Here is an 18305-nt window from a genome sequence, read left to right on the forward strand (position 1 = left end):
CTTTCATAGATGGATAAGCACAAGAGAAGCATAGAACAGCATAAAAATGAGCTTGCAGTTAGACTTCAGTTTTGCTCACATTTTGAGAATTTTCATTGAAAATTCATATATTATGTCTCAATGCAATGAGCTGGTATCCACACAAAATATTGATGCACAGTAATGTGTTACTCTAATATGTAGTCAGAAAAAATATTGTGGATGAGAAGACAAGGAAAATTTCCACCCTCTAAACTTACCTTGTCTCTGATTCTGGGTGTTTGATAAATTATAATCAAGAAATGCATATGTTGTCTGCTTGGTAGAGATACTGATCTAAACGTTCATAAAAGAGATAAGATGTGGTTTGGCAGACCAAAATATTTTGAAGTATTGGAGGAAGCATGGAGAAAGGTACTGACTAGGTTGTGGGAGAAGCACATGAATTGGAAGTCAAAGCTAGTATTGTTGGCAGAAGAAAAGGGGTAAGGAGAGAGAGGCAAGAATGTAGATCAACTATATAGTCAAGGCCGCAGTTATGTAATAGCCTTGAAGACAAGGAAAAATTATTTAAACTAGCTGCAGAGCAGAAGTCCAGTTAGTTAAAGACGCAAAGACAAGAGTGACATGAGGGGGAAGGAATATAAGCCAAAATAGGGAAAGGACAGGTTAAAGAATATTTAGATGAGTTAGATGTATTCAATTTGGTAGGGCCTGATGAAATTCATCCTAGGGAATTAGCTTAAGCAATCTTGGAATTACTTAAGCAATTAGCTTTGAGAAGTCCTGGAGGATGGGTGAGGTCCCAGAAGACTGGAGAAGGTCAAACATAGTACCCCTATGAAGATTGAAGACTGATAACAGTCTTCAAATATATTAAGGGCTCTTATAAAGAGGACTGTGATCAATTGTTTTCCATGTCTCCTGAAGGTAGGACAAGAAGTAATGGGCTTAAGCTGCAGCAAGGGAGATTTAGGTTAGATATCAGAAAAAAAACTTATAATGATAAGAGTAGTTAACTGTAGAATAGGCTTCCAAGGGAGGCTTCCAAGGAAGGTCCCCTTCATTGAAGGTCTTTAAGAACAGGTGGGACAAACACCTGTTAGGGATGATCTAGACTTCTTTGGTCCTTTCTCAGCTCTGGGGGCTGGACTTGATGACTTCGAAGTCCTTTTCAATCCCTCATTTCTATGATTCTACATTTTCCAGTTCATCTTTGTCAATGTAAATCTTCCTTGCTGGATCTGATGATTGGCCGGGAACAGGCTGATGGAGAATTTTTGTTTTGCCAATGTTCAGGGTTATCCCTAGGCTTTTGTAAGCTCCAGAGAAGCAAATGAAGGCTGTTTGTAGTGCGCAACTATAGCACAATTATCTGTGAATTGGTTATATTGTTGCCGATATTACTTTAGTTCTGGCACAGAGCCGAGAGAGGTTAAAGAGATTGCCTCAGTCCAATATTGAATGCTAGTGCCCTGTGGTAGACGGTGTTGAATTAGCATTTCCATATCTGCTAGGAAAATGGAAAAGAGAACGGATGCCAGTACACAATCTTATTTTACACCAATTCACATGGAGGTAGAGCCACTGCACAGGATGGAGGCAGTCATCTGGTTGTGGAGGAGTCTTACAATGGTGGTAAATTTAGGGCAGCCAAACATTGACATGATTTTCCAGAGAGCATCACAATTGAAAGAGTCAAAGGCTTTTGGTCAGATCGATAAAGACCATATACGGCTCTCGATGTCGTTCTTGACATTTTTCTTGGATCTGCCTAGCTCTGAAAATCATGTCAGTGGTGCCTCGTGATGATCTGAAGCCACACTGGGACTCTGGGAGCACTTCCTCTGCAAGAGAGAGCAGACAATTCAGTAAGATTCTAGCAAGAATCCTCCTTGCAGTGGAGAGGAGGGCAATGCCTCAATGGTTTCTACATTTGGCCCTATCTCCCTTTTTGAAAATGGTGACGATGTTAGCATTGTGTAAGTCAGTGGGGATTTCTTCAGTGTGCTAGATTTTGAGAAGTAAAAGGGTAAACATAGAGGTCAAGATTCAGCACATAATCCGCTGTGCCCGCCTTGCCTTTGGCAGACTGTCTCACCAGGTGCTCAATAACCACGACATTAGAACACACACTAGACATTTAGTATACAAAGAGGTGGTAATTCTAACTCTCCTCTACGGCTGCGAGACCTGAGTGACCTACAGAAAACACCTGAAAGACCTGGAACGCCAGCACTAGCACTTTCTTTGGAAGATCCACAACATTAACTGGGAGGATCACCACATTAATATCCGTGTTTGCACGGAGGCCAATATCTTCAACATTGAGGCCCTGATTATATAGCACCACCTGAGGTGGAGAGGGCACTGTTTGCTCATGCCTTATACACTCCTACCAAAACAATTGCTGTATGCCCAACTCACGAAAGGTCAAGGGAAGTGGGGAGGCCAAAAGAAACACTTCAAAAAAATCCTCAAGACAAACATCAAGAGATGAGGCGTTGACATCACACATTGGGAGACAGTAGCCCAAGACAGGGCTAACTGGCAAAGACTTGTCAGAGAAGGAACAGCCATTTTTGAGGAAAATCACCTCGCCCTGGTCATGGAAAAACTCCAGAAAAGGACAGACAACTGTCATGTAGCAATCGTGGCCCAACCCTGCCTCCCAGCATTACCTGCAACATCTGCCAACAAGTCTGCCACTCAAGATTTAGACTCTTCAGTCACCAAAGCATGCATATAAAATAAATTCTGTGAGATATCATCCTCGACTCGAGTGATCGCCAACAACATATATCACAAAGTTAAAACTCGCCTTGTACAAAAAAGTAAAAGCCTGTAGACAAATAGAGCTATACATTCCCCCATCACAATATTCTTCACCTTTCCTCCCTTAGATATATTCTTACATACATAGTGAGTACATAATTCCAAAAACAATGTGTTATCCAATAAAGAACACTTCACCGTTTTTATACATCCATAATATGTTTTCAAGAAAGGAACATGATTTCTGAAGAGGGAGTTACTAAACATAATATTATAACTGTTGTGCATAAAGCAATAAGATGAATGGATAGAAAGGAATTACTTGAGTACAGTTATAAGTTATGTGGGAGCAGTGTTTTGTGCCATTAAATTATTACTATTCTGGGAAAAAGCAACATGATATCAACTGGAAATTATTTGTATACTACCCTATTGTGAATGATAGTTTTTGCCAAACTGATCAAAGCTTCTACTGGTTCAAACATACTTATACCTTATATTAAGATTCTGAGTAGTCCCCACTGACTACCTTTGCACAGTTTTCATAGATTAATAGAATTTAAGGAGGAAGGGATCATTAGATCATCTAGTCTGACTTCCTGTATATTGCAGGCCTTAAATTTTACCCTGTTATCCCACAGTGAAACCAATAACTTGTATTTGGCTAAAGCATATCTTCCAGAAAGGCATCCAGTCTTGATTTGAAGACATCAAGAGATGGAGAATTCACCACTTCCCTTGGTAATTTGTTCCAACAGTTAATCACCCTCACAGTTAAAAATGTATGGCTAATTTCTCATTTGAATTTGAATCTAATCTGAATTTGCTTGACTTCAGTTTCCAGCCATACGTAGCAGTTTAAGGTTGAGCAGGCATGTAATACTTGCAGGGTCTAGGTCTAAGATACAGTTTGAATTATTAGAGATATTTTAATCACCACCAAAGCAATGCATGCCTTACTAACTTAACAGCCATGGATGTTCTCTAACTTTATTCCAAAAGTTTTGTCAGTGTGGAAATGGCCAGTCTGACATTCTCTAAAACACTTGAGTTCATTGTGTTGCTCTCAGAATAAAGTGCTTACAGAAAATGTGTGATTATTGTGGCAGAAGTTAATTTAAATTATTGCATCTTGAACCCTCGTGTCAAGCAGGGAAATTTGGTTCCTGACACTTTAATTAAACTTCTTATAATGGGATTTCTGAGAGAGTGCATGTTTGTGTATATATGTTTATTTAAAAACTAAATTTCTGTTTAGTGAGCCAAATCCTGGCCTAAATTACATCTATGAAATTGATTTCCCCCCTGTAGCCAAGGACAGAATTTAGCCCGTCTGTCTAAATTGTATGAATGTTTATGGTATGTGTGTCTATGTACGTATATACATACATAAAATAAAATTGTGTGCTGTAAAAGTTTCATTGACATAAATTTTAAGGATTATCGCGTTATTCATAAATCTGTTAGATTGCCCTGCAGCATACTCAGAGAGGTTACTGATAGTGCTTATACGAGAAAAAGATGCTAATTGACAGCAAGCAATCAAAACCTATATTCAATGTATTCTTATTATTGGTTCCATATTCATTAAAGTTTGAGAGTTTAAAAGACTTGGCAAAATGTTATGTCAAGCTAAGAAATGGTGCCTTGACATGCTTAGTTTAGCAACTCTTATTGGCATTACTGACATTATATGTCAAGAGTAGGAAAAAAAAATCCACTTCTTGACCAGACACTTGTACTTGTGTTTAATACTTACACTTTTTTATTTTTTTATTCATTCTATATTTTGCAAAATTATTTACCTTTTTCTTTTTATCCCTCTTTTTCCTCCTCTTTTCCTTTATGCCGCTTTTCCTGATGAGGGTCGTGGCGGCAGCATGGAGAGAAGGGAGGACCAGACCTCCCTTTCTTCCACAGCAGGTTCCAGCTCCTCCTGGGGGATTCCCAGGTATTCTCAGGCCAGCCAGGAGATATAATCCCTCCAGTGTGTCCTGGGTCTGCCTTGGGCCTGTGGGATGTGCTCGATAGAATTCCAAAAGAAGCATACCAGAGAGCATCTTTATCAGGTGCCCAAACCACATCAGCTGACACCTCTCAATCTGGAGGAGTAGCAGCTCTACTATGAGGCTCCCCTGAATAGCCAAGCCCCTCACCCTATCTCAAAGACTCAGCCCAGCTACCCTGCAGAGAAACCTCATTTCCATTGCTTAGACCTGTGATCTCATCCTTTCGGTCATTACCCAAAGTTTATGACCATAGGTTTAGGATGGGGACGCAGATTGACCTGTAAACTGAGAGCTTCATCTGAAAACTTAGCTCCCGCTTCGCCACCACGGATCAATACAGCACCTGCATCACTTCTGCCACTGCACTAATCTGCCGGTCAATCTCATGCTTATCATCACTCATCAACATGACACTTATATACTTAAACTCTTCCACTAAGGGTAGCTCTCTTCAGCTGGGGAGAATACCCCACTTTTTTCCAGGAAAGAACCATGATCTCAGGAGGTGCTGATTCTCATCCCAGCCACTTTCCACTCAGCAGCAAAACATTTGAGTGTGCGTTGAAGATCACAGTCTAAAGAAGCAAGAAGGACATCATCATCTGCAAACAGCAGAGATGCTCCAAGTCCCAATACTGGTTTCATCTGGATATCCTGTCCATGAAGATCATGGACTCTGCCAAGGTTGTGTCCTGTACCTACGCCTGTTCAACGCCCACCTTGAAAGAATGTGGACACAACTCTCGCTCGGGGACTAGAGGGACCAGACAGCACACAGCAGCAATCTCATACTCCCTCAGCACTTCCCACAGGACATCTTGGGGAATGCGGTCATAAGCCTTTTCCAGGTCTACAAAACAAAGATTTACCGGATTACCAGACTACCATGATCCCTTGAGTATCTGTGAGAGCAGAGAGATGGTCTGTTGTTCCATCTCCAGGATGGAAATCGCATTGTTCTTCCTCGATCCGAGGTTCAATTAACGAGAGTAGCCTCCTCTCCAACACCCTGGCATAGGCTTTTCTGGGGAGGCTAAGAAGTGTGATCCCTTGTAGTTGGAGCACACCCTCTTCTCTCCTTTCTTTGAAGATTGGGATCACCACCCCGGTTTGCCGATCCGGAGGTACTACACCCAACCTTCCATGCAACATTGAAGATGCATGTTAACCATGACATCCCAACTTTGTCCAGTGATTTCAACATCTCTGGGCAAATCTTGTCCACCCTTACTGCCTTACCACTGCGAAGGCACTTTACCGCCACAGTGACCTCATCAACAGAAATAAATCTGATCCCTCTGAAGATTTCCGGCACTACCTCCTGAAAGAAGGTCATGTCCACCGGGTTGAGGAGTTCCTCAAAATGCTCCTTTCACCTCTCAACAATCTTCTCAGTTGCAATTAGTGTTTTGCCACCCTTGCTGAGAATAGCCTGGGCAACCTCCTGCCAATCCTTCCTAAGGTGATGGATGGTTTGCCAGAACACCTTTGAAGCCACCCAGTAGTCATTTTCCATGGTCTTTCCAAACTCCTCTTGGCCTAATCTTTTGCTTCAACGACTGCCACAGCCCTCCTAACCCCCCAGTATCTCTCAGTTGTATCGGGAGTCCTGTTCACAAACATTTCTTGGAAGGCCTCCTTTGCCTGGATAGCTTCCCTCACCACTAATGAGCACCAGGGGTTCTAGGGTTATCACCATGACAGGCACCAATTGCCTTTAGGCCACAGCTTTTCATGGCTACCTCAACGATTGAGACCCTGAACATGGTCCACTCGGACTCAGTGTCCACAACCTCGCCCGGAATGCAGGAGAAGTCCTTCTGGAAGTGGGAATTGAAGTCTTTCCTGACAGGGTCTTCTACCAAACGTTCCCAGGTGACCCGCACTGATCATTTGGGCCTCCTGTGTCTAGCTGGCTGGTATCCCATGAATCAGATCCAACTCTCGACCAAGTAGTGATCAGTTGACAACTCTGCTCCTCTCTTCATCTGGGTATCCAGAACATATAGTCTTAGTTCCAATTAAATGACAGTAAAGTCAGTCATTCAGCCCAAGGCGCTATGGTAACAGGTACAGTTATGAGCAACTTTGGATTTGAACATGGAGCTCATTATGGATAATCCATGACTAGCACAGAAATCCAACAACAGCTTATCTTTTGGGTCCAGATCAGGGAGGCCGTTCCTCCCAATTACTCCCCTCCAGGTATTTCCTTTGTTCCCCATGTAGGCGTTGCAGTCCCCCAGTAGAACGACAGAGTCAGTAGGTGACACTCCATCAAGTGCCAATTCCACCATCTTCAAAAATGCCAAGAATTCTGAACTGCTGGTAGGCAGATAAACACATATAGCAGTCAACATTTTCCTCTCTAAGACCCAAAGTCTCACTGAGTTGCCCCTCTCGTCTACCAGGACAAACTCCAACTATGTAGCACCCAACCGGGGACTTGTGAGTATCCCCAAACCTGCCCAGGGCCACTTATGTAGGGCCACTCTAGGGTAGGAAAGAGACCACCCTCAGTCGAGAAGTTTGTTTCCAGAGCCCCTGCTATGTGTGGAGCTGAGGCAAACTATATCTAGCCAGTATCTTTCCACCTATTCCACCAACTCTGGCTTTTTCCCCAAAATAATGTTCCACATCCTTAAAGCCAGTTTCCTTAGTGGAGGGCCAGTTAATTGTGGTACACCCCTCCTGCTGCCATTCTGGCATCACACCCAGCCCTCACTCTTCACCTCGCCGGTAGTGGGCCCACAAAGCAGATCTATGTTGCCTTTTTGGGCTGAGCCCAGCTGGGTTACATGGGTGGTCTGGCCACCAGACACTCGCCTAACAGCATCCCCAGGTCTAGCTTCAGAAGTGGGTCCTGTTTATACATAATCTGGGCGAGGTTCACATAGTGATTTTTGGGCCTTCTTGAGGGTCTTAGAATGGATTGTTTTTAGTTCCTAGACCTGTTCGCCTCGGGTGACTCTACCAGGAGCGCTAAGCTCCAGACAACAAAGCCCTGGGGTTCATCGGAACACATAAGCCCCTCCACTACAACAAGGTAACAATCCTCGGAGGGGTAACAATCTTTTTATCCTGATGTACCAAAATTTGATTGTTATTCAGGCCCATGAGTACAAATAAAAATCAAAAGTCAGTTATAAATTCACATCTGAACTTTACTCACATTCTTGAAATCAAATTTGAGGTTCCAGTTCAAGCCCATCTGTACTATTCCTTATGGATAAGTGAACTTGTTTTGCCTACTATTAAACCATATGATCATTGTGGTGCAAATAATTAAGCTCAAACATGGTTTGGTTTGTGTTTTATGTAATAGACTTGATATAAATGACAAAGAGGAAAATATCCGGTGGATACATATAATGAATAGTAGAGCAGAATGACCAGAGTGAAAAATCACCATAGAGAAACTACAGGGAGAAAAAAAGTGGGGAGAAAGCTAATGAAAAATATAAGCAGTATGTATTTTACGTGGAGTTGGCAGTAATACCCATAGTGTTGAGGTTGTCTGTTGCTTTATCTATGCATTTTCCTGTATATAGGCACCCGCACCAAAACATTTTGGTTTTGAGACTGTTATCCAGTCCCTAATAAACAGCACATGCTTGTCTTTAGCTAGAGATCCTTTTTGTGTTTTTTGATTGAATTGACTTTGGGGTGGAATTAGAAGGGGGGAGAAAGTTTGAAGACTTTATATATATGCTGTGGCAGGCAGCCGGCTCCCCCCTAGCGGGTCTCACGCTCTGGTGGCTTGTAGTGGGTCAGGGTGTCTTCAGTCACCCCGTCTTCCCTGAGGAGGGGGTAGGGACCCGGGCCCACCCGCTCCTCCGGGTCCCAGCCCAGGGGCCCTATGAGGACCAGCTATGTGCTGCTGGCACTGTGCTCCCAACTGCACTCCTCTTCCCCTGGGCTAGTTTTCCCCCTCTGTCTGGCTTCTTGAGCCTGGTACCTTCCTCCACAGAATCTCTGCACACGGATCTGTTCTTCCTCGCAACTCCAACGCACAGCACAGCACTTCTACTCCTCCCAGCTTGTGCCCTGTCTGTTTGGGGCGGAGGGCTTTTATGGAGCACCTGGCTGGTCCCTAATTGCCCCCAGCTGCTCCTGATTGCCCCCTAACAACCCTCAGCTAAACTGCAGGGAACAGAGCCCGGAGCATTCTGAGGCTTATATATCTGCCTTCAATCACTTTCCTACAGCCTTCTGCCTTCGCTATATCACAATGCACACACAACTACTCTGAGCACATGGGTGTGCGTGTGTTATAGTATTGATATAAAATTTGATCAAAAACAATGATCATATCACACCAAACTAAAACCCAAGAAAGTACAGTTTGCTACTATATTTTAAGTAACATCAAGAAAATGTGAGAAATCTTTACAATATAAAAATTATAATACTTGAACATTTAAATTGTTATTAAAAAATGAGATAGTAGTTTCAAAAGTGATCTGCTTTTGCCTAACTCTAGCCCCACTGAAGTCCATGAGAATGTTACCATCAACTTTAGTTGGAACAGAGTTAGACCACCATGGAGTCCTTTTGAAAATTCCACATTGACTTTCAGTAATGCAGCTGTAGAATTTCTCTTTCACGTCATCTGTTACTGCATATTCTGAATTTCTCTTGTCAATAGACTTTGTGGCTGGTGAGGAGGGTTCAAGAGTAGAAAAGTCTCCTGGTGTATAAAAAAGGGAGAGTCTCCTAGTGACACAAGCAAAGGATTACTGGCACTTCTTGTCTTCCAGAGATTGCTTCTTCTCTAAAACAGCTTATTCCATTTAGCCAAAGAATTCACTAACCTGTGGTACTCATGCAGTATCAACAGTAACTCGCCTGTGCGCACCACAGGGAGCAAATCAAGACAAGTTTCTTGGTACTAATATGCAAAAAGATGCTGAGCTCAAAGAAGATGTTCCACAGATAGCTCTCTAAAATCAAAGGGTAGCAGTGCTTAAAGAATGGCACCCTTAAACCAAGAGAGTAAGATGTTCTTGATTCTTGTTAGCTCTACCACGCTGAGCCTAGAACCATTAAGTGTTTTTAAGATGTTAATGTTGGATGGGAAGGATCACTGCATTAAACTAAATAAGTTTTGTAGTTCCAAAATGATCACGTTCATTGGGCTAATCAGTTATTGTTCTATACTTGGATATTTGGCATTACAAAATTACTATCATCTTGCATAATTTACTGATGCAAGCTCTGTCCACCAGAAACAATATAGATGGGTTTAAGGTTGCTCCAAGTCAGGTTTTACTAGAGTCTTCAGTGTTCTGTGGTAACTGGCCAAGTCCCAGAGTAAAAGGTTATTGGACACATAACCAAAGAAAAGGAAACAATGGGAAGGAAAAATTCTCTCTGCAATTTTAGTTTTTTCGGATTTTTTAAATTTCACGTATTTCTATTGTATTAAATTCCTCCTATAAATTAAACGGATGTGATCATTTCTGATTTTCTGCTTTTCTTAAAAAGGCCTGCTAGGGCACCAAAGCATCTCTATACTAATGGTCAGTAAAGTTTAACTTTAAAATAAATCTATTTTTACTAAACCAACCTGAACTCACTAACATCAGTGACATAGGAATGGTCAAGTACCTCATTTTTCATTTTTCTGCTAGAACCTAGTTTTTAATCTGGTTCTGCATATCTTTGCCTGAAGCAGATTTTTATGGTCTAGCAATAAGCCCTTGAAAGAAGACTTTTATAAGAAAAAAAACTCATGTGATTAACTGTGGTATAGTGTTAGTAAAATGAAATACTTTTCATGTCCAGGCTCTGAAACAAAACTCTTTTCTGTGTGTTCAATATGTGTTGTATCTTGAGATGAAAATATGTGCCTAAAAGAGTATAGGCCAAGTTATACATTTCAATGCATTTGCAGCTCCCAATAAAACCAAATGGGACCCCCACATATGTGATTTCAAGGGCATTTGGTCTTTTTACAAATTCAGTTGCTTGTATTGTTTGGGAGTTCAAAGGTAAATGGATTAACTAAGCACTTTCCCATGTGGTAGGAAAAAAGAAGTGTGTCTTAATCTGAGGTACTGAGAAAACACTTCTTGAAAGCACAAATAGATTGTGGAACTAATAAAACGATATCATAGACCATCAAAAAGAACTTGTAAGTGTAGGAAAACACAAGAAAAACAGGTAAACCATTGTTCAGGGAAAAGATTGTGTGTATGCTGATAACGTATCTATCAAGTTGTAATGCTAATGGTTGTACGAAAGTAAGGTTAGACAAGATAGGTTTGGGAGCTTTTTATGCTTCTGACTGTTTTTCTAAAATGTCAAGTTAACAGTCCAGAGTACTAACCTTGCTTAGAAACTAATGGTTGTCAGAGCAAAGGCTACAGAGAGAGAAACGCTCCATACATTCATTTGCCTATCCTTGTTAATTTTTATTTCAATCTTAATTCCTAATGGTGGTATACATTCCATAATAATTAATGAGATGGCTGTGCTTCAGCAACTTTGACTGACAAGACATTACTTTTTGACTTTCATTCTCGTATCTAAAAATTAGGCAAAATTAAAACGTGCTGTGAGAAGAATTAATAAAGTGGGTTTTTTAAAAAAAGATGTCCCTTTTTATTTGAATGAAAATATTTTATTTGATTACTCCTTAAATAACTAATAATTATTCATAATTCTTTAAAGTTGTAAGACAATTATTTCTTATGTCCTCTTATTGCTACTTTGATTTCCAAAGAGGACCTGAAATGTTTGTATATGTGAATTTTTTTTCTACTTTAGAAATACCAGTTCCTGATCTCTCCATAGATGACTTCTCAGAAGTCGTAAAAAGAGCGGGATTATTACATCACAAAAAATTAGATTGAAACCAGAGCAACTGAGAGAGGAAGGTATTTTTATTCACTGTGTAAAACTTTGCTTTTTTATTTTAACACCTGTTTAACTCAATTCTTAAGAAACACTTGGGAGAAAATCTCTTTTTCAGTCAACTCCACTCTTCCAACTGAGAGCTGTAAAAGCTCCTATTTAGATTGTTCTCTAGGTGACACAAGATCTCCAACAAAAATAGGGGAATCAAATCCTGATATTTATAATGTAAAAAACAAAACCAAAAAACCTTTCAAGCCTTCTTTATATATCATATCATATACATGTGTTTATTTCTTTGTAGTCATCTTTAAACCCCTGCCCTTAGCTTGCACTGAATTTGAAGAATTAAACACTTATATATGGCTAAAGAAATACTCTCTTGAACATGGAGGGCCAGGTATTTAACGATCCTATTTTGCATACACAAAACTTGCCCTACATGCACGCAGGGAGGTCATACACAAAAGTGCTTCCTTGAAAAACTGGCCCAAACCATAAGTGTTAGGGCTGTGAAATGCTTTTTTGTGGGGGAGTAGAAGTAGCTAGGAGTTGATGGATAATCTGTTGGCAGCCTTATTATAGTTAAAGGTTTTTGAAGTGCAATTTTAGAGAAGCTAAGAGGTTGGTATATTTTTTTTAATGTAAATAGTACGCTGGCATTACCATATCACAGCAGTCACACAGCTGTCAGTTACAAGCATAATTATAACTAGACTTGGCAGAATTCATTTTTTATTTTTTTATGATTTTGACAGATAATATTGATGTTTATGTTTAAGGCTTTTTATCTATCTTAAATGTTCACACTTGCGGGAAATTTGGGGGGGGGGGAGTCAGACAGTAAGAGGGTCAGACAATAATTATTTAATGACAGTAGATGGTGAGATTCAAAAAGTTAAAGCTGTATAACCATTAAAGTATAAATTGTCAACCTCACATGTCAAAATATGAAAAAAGTATCCTTAAATTAAACCAAAATATGTTCTCAAGCAGCGTTTTTCTTACTTTACCTATCTGTGATTTTTTTTTTTGGCAGTTCATTTGTGCATGGTGAAATTGATGTTTACCAACGTTTGCCTATTTAAATCTAATTCTTAATTAAAGCTTAATTATAACTGGTGCCAGTGGCCAAAACTAACTTATTTATTTCTTATACCTCTCATCCTTCCACTATGCACATTTGGGATGAAGAAGTGAAGTGCAACATCGAGAGGATCTGATTCTAAGAAGTTAAGAATTAACGGGAGTTATAACCATAAAGTTATATACCATAGGGCAGAAATTGTGTAGACCCGCAATCTGCAGGGAAGTATAAGATCCATCAGTTAAAGTATATCCTTTGCATTCAGAAGCAGTTTTCTATAGATTGAATATGAAAATCAGTGAAATCATTCACATTTTGTTTTCTTTTTCTCTCCCTAAGGTATGTACTGTGGAGCTGTTGTTTAGATAACTACAGGGAGAGAATCTTTGGTGCTTTTTTTAGAAAATGAATAGCTAATCTAAAGGCAGGGAGCAGCAGAGCAGATAATAGTGAATGGCTGTTACCTACAGCACTTGTACATGGATCTCTATATGAGGATCTTTTATTTAGGAAAATATTATGGTTGTTAAATCAAAGGAAGGGGAGTTGGACTGTTCTCTGGGTTAGCCAATGACTTACCAGCTATATAATTACAAATTAATTATTTTAACAAAGTATTGGAATGAGTTCTGTAAGATTTAATTTGTATTAGTTTTAAAAAAAAGTTTAAAACAATTGCATCAGAGGTCATGCTGGCCTAGTGATGACACAGTGTTGTGCCAAGAAAAAGCCTGCCTCTTCAAATTGGCTGCATCTCTCTTGTGGAGTTTATAGTAATGCATGCATATTTCACAGTGCAAGGCAACATTATTTTGTACATTGTTTTTCAAACTGTATCCCCCAACACTTTTCAGTAGAGAGGGGGGGAAATAAGATATTTTATAGGCAAGGAAGAAAAGGTATGTTTTCAGCTAATTTTTATTGTTTTTTTTTTTAATGAGATGGAGAATTGTTGAGGCTAAAAGACACAGGAAGGCTGTTCTGTTCAGACACCAAAGCTGCAGAGAGAAGGGGCATTCCATCAACATTGTTGAGGTTGTATGGAGGGAAAGAGAGCAGTCCAGTGTTAGGTTAGGGCAGTGAACAGGAAGGATAACTGAGTAATTCCATGAAGTGTTTTAGAACCAGGAGGGCAATTTTTAACTGAGACCCTTTCTGTTGATTTCAGCAGGCTTTCGATCATGCTTAAGGTTAAAATTCTGTCATGGGTAATTTTAGTGAAAGTCAGGGACAGGTCACAGGCAATAAATAAAAATTCACAGAATTCCGCAACATTTATTAAAAATACCCTGGGGTAGGAGGGACAAACAGCACTGCCGTGGCTTGCAGCTCCTCCTGTGGCAGGGGCTGACCACGGCTGCTCCCGACCCAGGGGACTGGGCCTGCTACTTTGGCGGCCTGGGGGACTGGCCCCTGATCAGCTGTTTTGTGGCAGCCGGGGGGGGCCGGTTGCTAGTCAGCTGTTTGGCAGCAGCTGGGGCACTCCTGCCCCAGAAGAAGTCACAGAAATCCCGGAAAGCCACTGAATCCGTGACGTCTGTGATCTCTGTGACAGAATCGTATCCTTAATCATGCCTAAGTGAATGGGGACCCATAGGAGCTATGGGTGGGGGATGATATAGTTGAGATCTATGTGTCTGAGAGGACAGAAAGTGGCAGCATTTTCCATAAACTGAGTCTGGAGATGATGATAAAACCGTTGCAACCCTAACTGGCGGGGCTGTGGAGTGGGGAAGAGAGAGAAAGTCAAGCATTCACTCACCTACCCATTAATCTTAGCCCACTTCAACATGCTGAGGCCTCTGCGGTGCGTGTTGTAGTAACTAAAATCTGCTGATGTTGGGAGGAGCTAGTTAAAGCCAGAAAATCTAATCTTTATGCCATTGAAGACGGTGGTAAAAGTCCCATTGATTACACTAAAAACAACGAGAGCTTATGCCCGCAGAAATTCGTTAGTCTTTAAGGTGCTATAGGACTCTCGTTTTTGCTGTATACAGATTAACACAGCTACCCCTCCGGAACTTTTCACCATTGATTACACTGGAACCAAGGTTTATCCTGAAGCCTATTGGATTTTAGTTGCACTGCATAATTACAAGCAATGCTGATTCACTCAAATTGTGACTGCTTGTGTGCCAGTAACTGCAGAAGTCATAAATGAGGTTTACAGGGGAGATTGTTGAAGTTAAATATTAACAGCTAACTGGTTAATGGACATATACTTCATACAGTGCTGATGACTGGAGAATGTGAACTTGCACTCACTAAATCAAAGCAGAAGATTGACTTATTCCCCTCTTGCTTTGTAGATGATATATAATTATTGCATGTCTTAGGAAACTGTCTTGAAATACGTGGTGATGCACCACACTAGTTGTTATGAAAAAAAATGCTGTCTTGAGGATTTAAAGTTTCTCTTTTCATTGGAAGCAGAATGCCTCAGAATTTCTTGTATTCAGTCTAGTTGAAGCTGTGTCGATCTCAGGATGTTAGAAAGACAGGGTAGGTGAGGTAACATCTTTTATTGGATGTGATCCAACAGAAATTGATCCAGACCCACCTTGTGTCTCATAACTAACACATTTATTATGTTAAAATCAAAAATCCCTGTGGTGAGGCCTGCCTTTGACTCCTGTTAAGCCTGCTCACTCTTTTATTCACCTATTCTTTATATGAAAGACAAAAGACTTATGCTGTGACAGGAAGGAAATAAGGGTAGACTTCTGCTCTTTTAGAAGCAAAAGGTAGATCAGACAAAAATGGCTGCATTCCTTAAGAAGTGTGTGATGCATACCATATGTGATCTTTTGTGCTCCACGATCTATCTGGCTGTGCACAGGTGGGTAAATATCCACACATCTAGCATATATCACCTCTGTATTTAAGCGCCATGTGTGGTACAGGTCATTACGTGTGAAACAGCCAGTTCTGGGTCTAGCAGATCTTTCATTTTTACATACTGCTCTGTAATTTAATTTGCGTTGTTAGCCCTGCTTTATACTCAGCCTTTTTTTAAATGAAGGCTATTATTCATGTGACAATGGTCACAGTTTTTAAAGAACTATATTATATGTATGGATATATATAGTTACCCATGGATTTATGTAATACAGTCAACAGTTTATGGTCTTCAATGCATAATCTCATATCCTTTGTAGGGTTCCTTGGTGTTCAGTTTTGCTTTTTTTTTTTTTTTTTTTTAATACGGTGTTTGCCATTAAAAAGCCAACATTTCCCAGCAGTTACTTCTCCATTTATCTCACAGCTTCTGTGAGGAAAACTGCAGTATCTAATTTCATTGTGCGGTAACTTACCAAATACCAACTTCTTACACTAGACAGAAATTATATTTGAAAAGTCCATCCTGGGTGTAGAGCTGTTACCCTTCCCATTACCCATTTTAAGTAGAAGAACGTTGCTCACACCCATAGAGTCTCTCAAATTAATTTCGTAAGTGTGAGAGCACTTATGTATATGTAAAATCATATGTGACCAAATAGTTCCCTGCTGACCACTTACCAGGGCAGGCCATGGATCGCTAGTTAATCAGGGTAAAGAGTAAGTTAATCACAGCCAGAGTATTGAATAAACTATGTGCTAACAAATTATACTAGATATTCCTGCTCCTGATGGTGGAATGTAGAAAAACGGACTTGTTAAATCCTCTTCTTTTGGGCAACTAGATGTAAAAGACATGCATATCTCTAAGGCCTTCAAGCAGATGAAAGACTGCTAGTTGGCCAAACATTTTGTGAGCAGCTCCTCAAGGGCCTGATCCAAAATCCATTGAAGTCAATGCAAAGACTCCCATTGCTTTCAATTGGCTTTAGATCAGGCCCTAAAGAGGGCTGATTTTCAGCCCAGCTCTATCTAGGCCTCACTGTTTCTGTGTGCAATTTTGTGAACATTTTAGGCTCTTTATATGTTTAAATGCTTGATTTTTAGAGCAATAAAGTATTTAAATGTCTAAATGACCTAAATTGTCTCCACAATTATTTATGCCTACAAACTACAGATACTAAAAGAGAGAGCAGGCTTTAGAAATCTGGCCCAAAGTGTTTGGAGGAAACAAAAACAGAACCAGCCCATAGGATGTTAAGAGAATGCAAGTCTTAAGAAACAAAATGGCATTTTTAACTTTGAATCTTAAGCTGCCAACATTTAACATTCTGAAAGAAGACACAGATAGTACTTTAACTGTGACATTCAAGGAATCAGTCAATTTCCTTTGATGTATACGTTCACTAACTCTAGATTGGGATAATAATTTATGATGTGTTATATTGTGTTAAGTCTTTGTCTCTTCCCTACTTTTTTAGCAAGAAGTTGAAAAATCTTTTTTAAGTGTTTGAAATTTTTGGACAGAATTGCCAGTTGCTTTGATGAAAATTGCTTAAGGAATATACAGTGCTATACAGTAGTTATAATACAAAGACTGAGCATTATGTGGTTGATAAGAAAGCTGCAAAGACAGCGAGAGTAAGAAAGATATCAGTTCTGAAGCAACTATTAATTTTGACATTAAAAAAACCAAAAGGACCATGCAAACAAAATGAAGCCTTTCTCAAAACAGAACTACCAGTATACTTATAGTGGATATTACCAAGTGTACATTGTAATAGGGAATTTTCTGTATCTTTCTGGACTGAAGACAAATCAACATCTCAGGAAATTGCAGGACAGGCTATATCAGTGATACTCAGATCTCAGTGGTTCAGAAGCCAAATTAACAGTCAACATTACCCAAAACAGCCACAGTAGTGTGAATTCATTGTTTCACTTACTACTACTATATATTCTTATATTAGTTTATATTTTCACAGCAAAATGACTGATCAAGTACTATTATTTTATCAACTACAGTTGGGTAATAACATAGTAAAAGCATCCTGATTGGTTTATAACTTAGATTGTTTTAATATCATATGCTGCAAAGAACCGCAGGAGACATATTAAAGAGCTATTTGCAGCTTGTGAGCCTCAGGATATGTTTTCACTGATAGATTGATTTATCTGGATCTATTGAGCGGAAGTGAAGATCTGCTCAATCGATTCGAAAGTCAGTTCAATAAAACCACTTCCAAAGAAAGCATAGCGCTGCATAGACAGGTACGCATTTCCCATCCGTGCAGCGTAGTGGAGATGGCGCACAGAAGAGAATTTAGGAAGTTGACATAAGTGACGCAGGCTACTCTACATAGCTTGCATAACTCCCGTCAACTGCCACCAAATTTGCCGATAAGTATAGACCAGGCCTCAGTCTGAGTATCACGAGGCTATATAATATATGGGGGGCATGTGCTGCAAACTTTAGCAATCACAGATAGAAAATGCCCCCATAAATGGACTTTCTCTGTCCTGTCCTTATTGACTGTTTGCTCCAACCCTCCCCAGCTATCACAGTCTTTTCACCTTCGTATCCTTCTCACCTGCCCCTCTTGCCCTCTCCTCTCCTCCCCTGTCCTGATTTCCTCCCTTCTACTCTTCCATTTTCTTTCCACTTAGCTTATCCCCACCTAACTAAATTTCCCAAAATAAATGACACTAACATGCCATTTGCTGTCATCACATTGTTCACTCTGCTTGTGTGTTCTGCC

The 18305-nt window shown here is 40.2% G+C and overlaps 1 protein-coding gene across 8 annotated transcripts in view; it reads left to right on the forward strand.

Moving 5' to 3' along the window:
• Positions 1-18305, forward strand: part of TPK1 (thiamin pyrophosphokinase 1) — a 448492-nt gene that overhangs the window by 321673 nt on the left and 108514 nt on the right. Inside the window, exon 9 of one of the 8 annotated variants that reach the window (XM_067550358.1) lies at positions 4620-4956. The exons of the other annotated variants lie outside the window; for them this stretch is intronic. Coding sequence (XP_067406459.1) covers positions 4620-4733 — 114 coding nt within the window. The 3' untranslated portion in view covers positions 4734-4956. Of the gene's footprint in view, positions 1-4619; positions 4957-18305 lie in introns of those variants that run through there. 8 annotated transcript variants of the gene reach the window in all.

Source organism: Emydura macquarii, unplaced genomic scaffold (assembly GCF_026122565.2).
Source record: "Emydura macquarii macquarii isolate MOO-44397 ecotype Brisbane River unplaced genomic scaffold, CSIRO-AGI_Emac_v2 contig_1263, whole genome shotgun sequence".
Lineage (NCBI taxonomy): Eukaryota > Metazoa > Chordata > Testudines > Chelidae > Emydura > Emydura macquarii.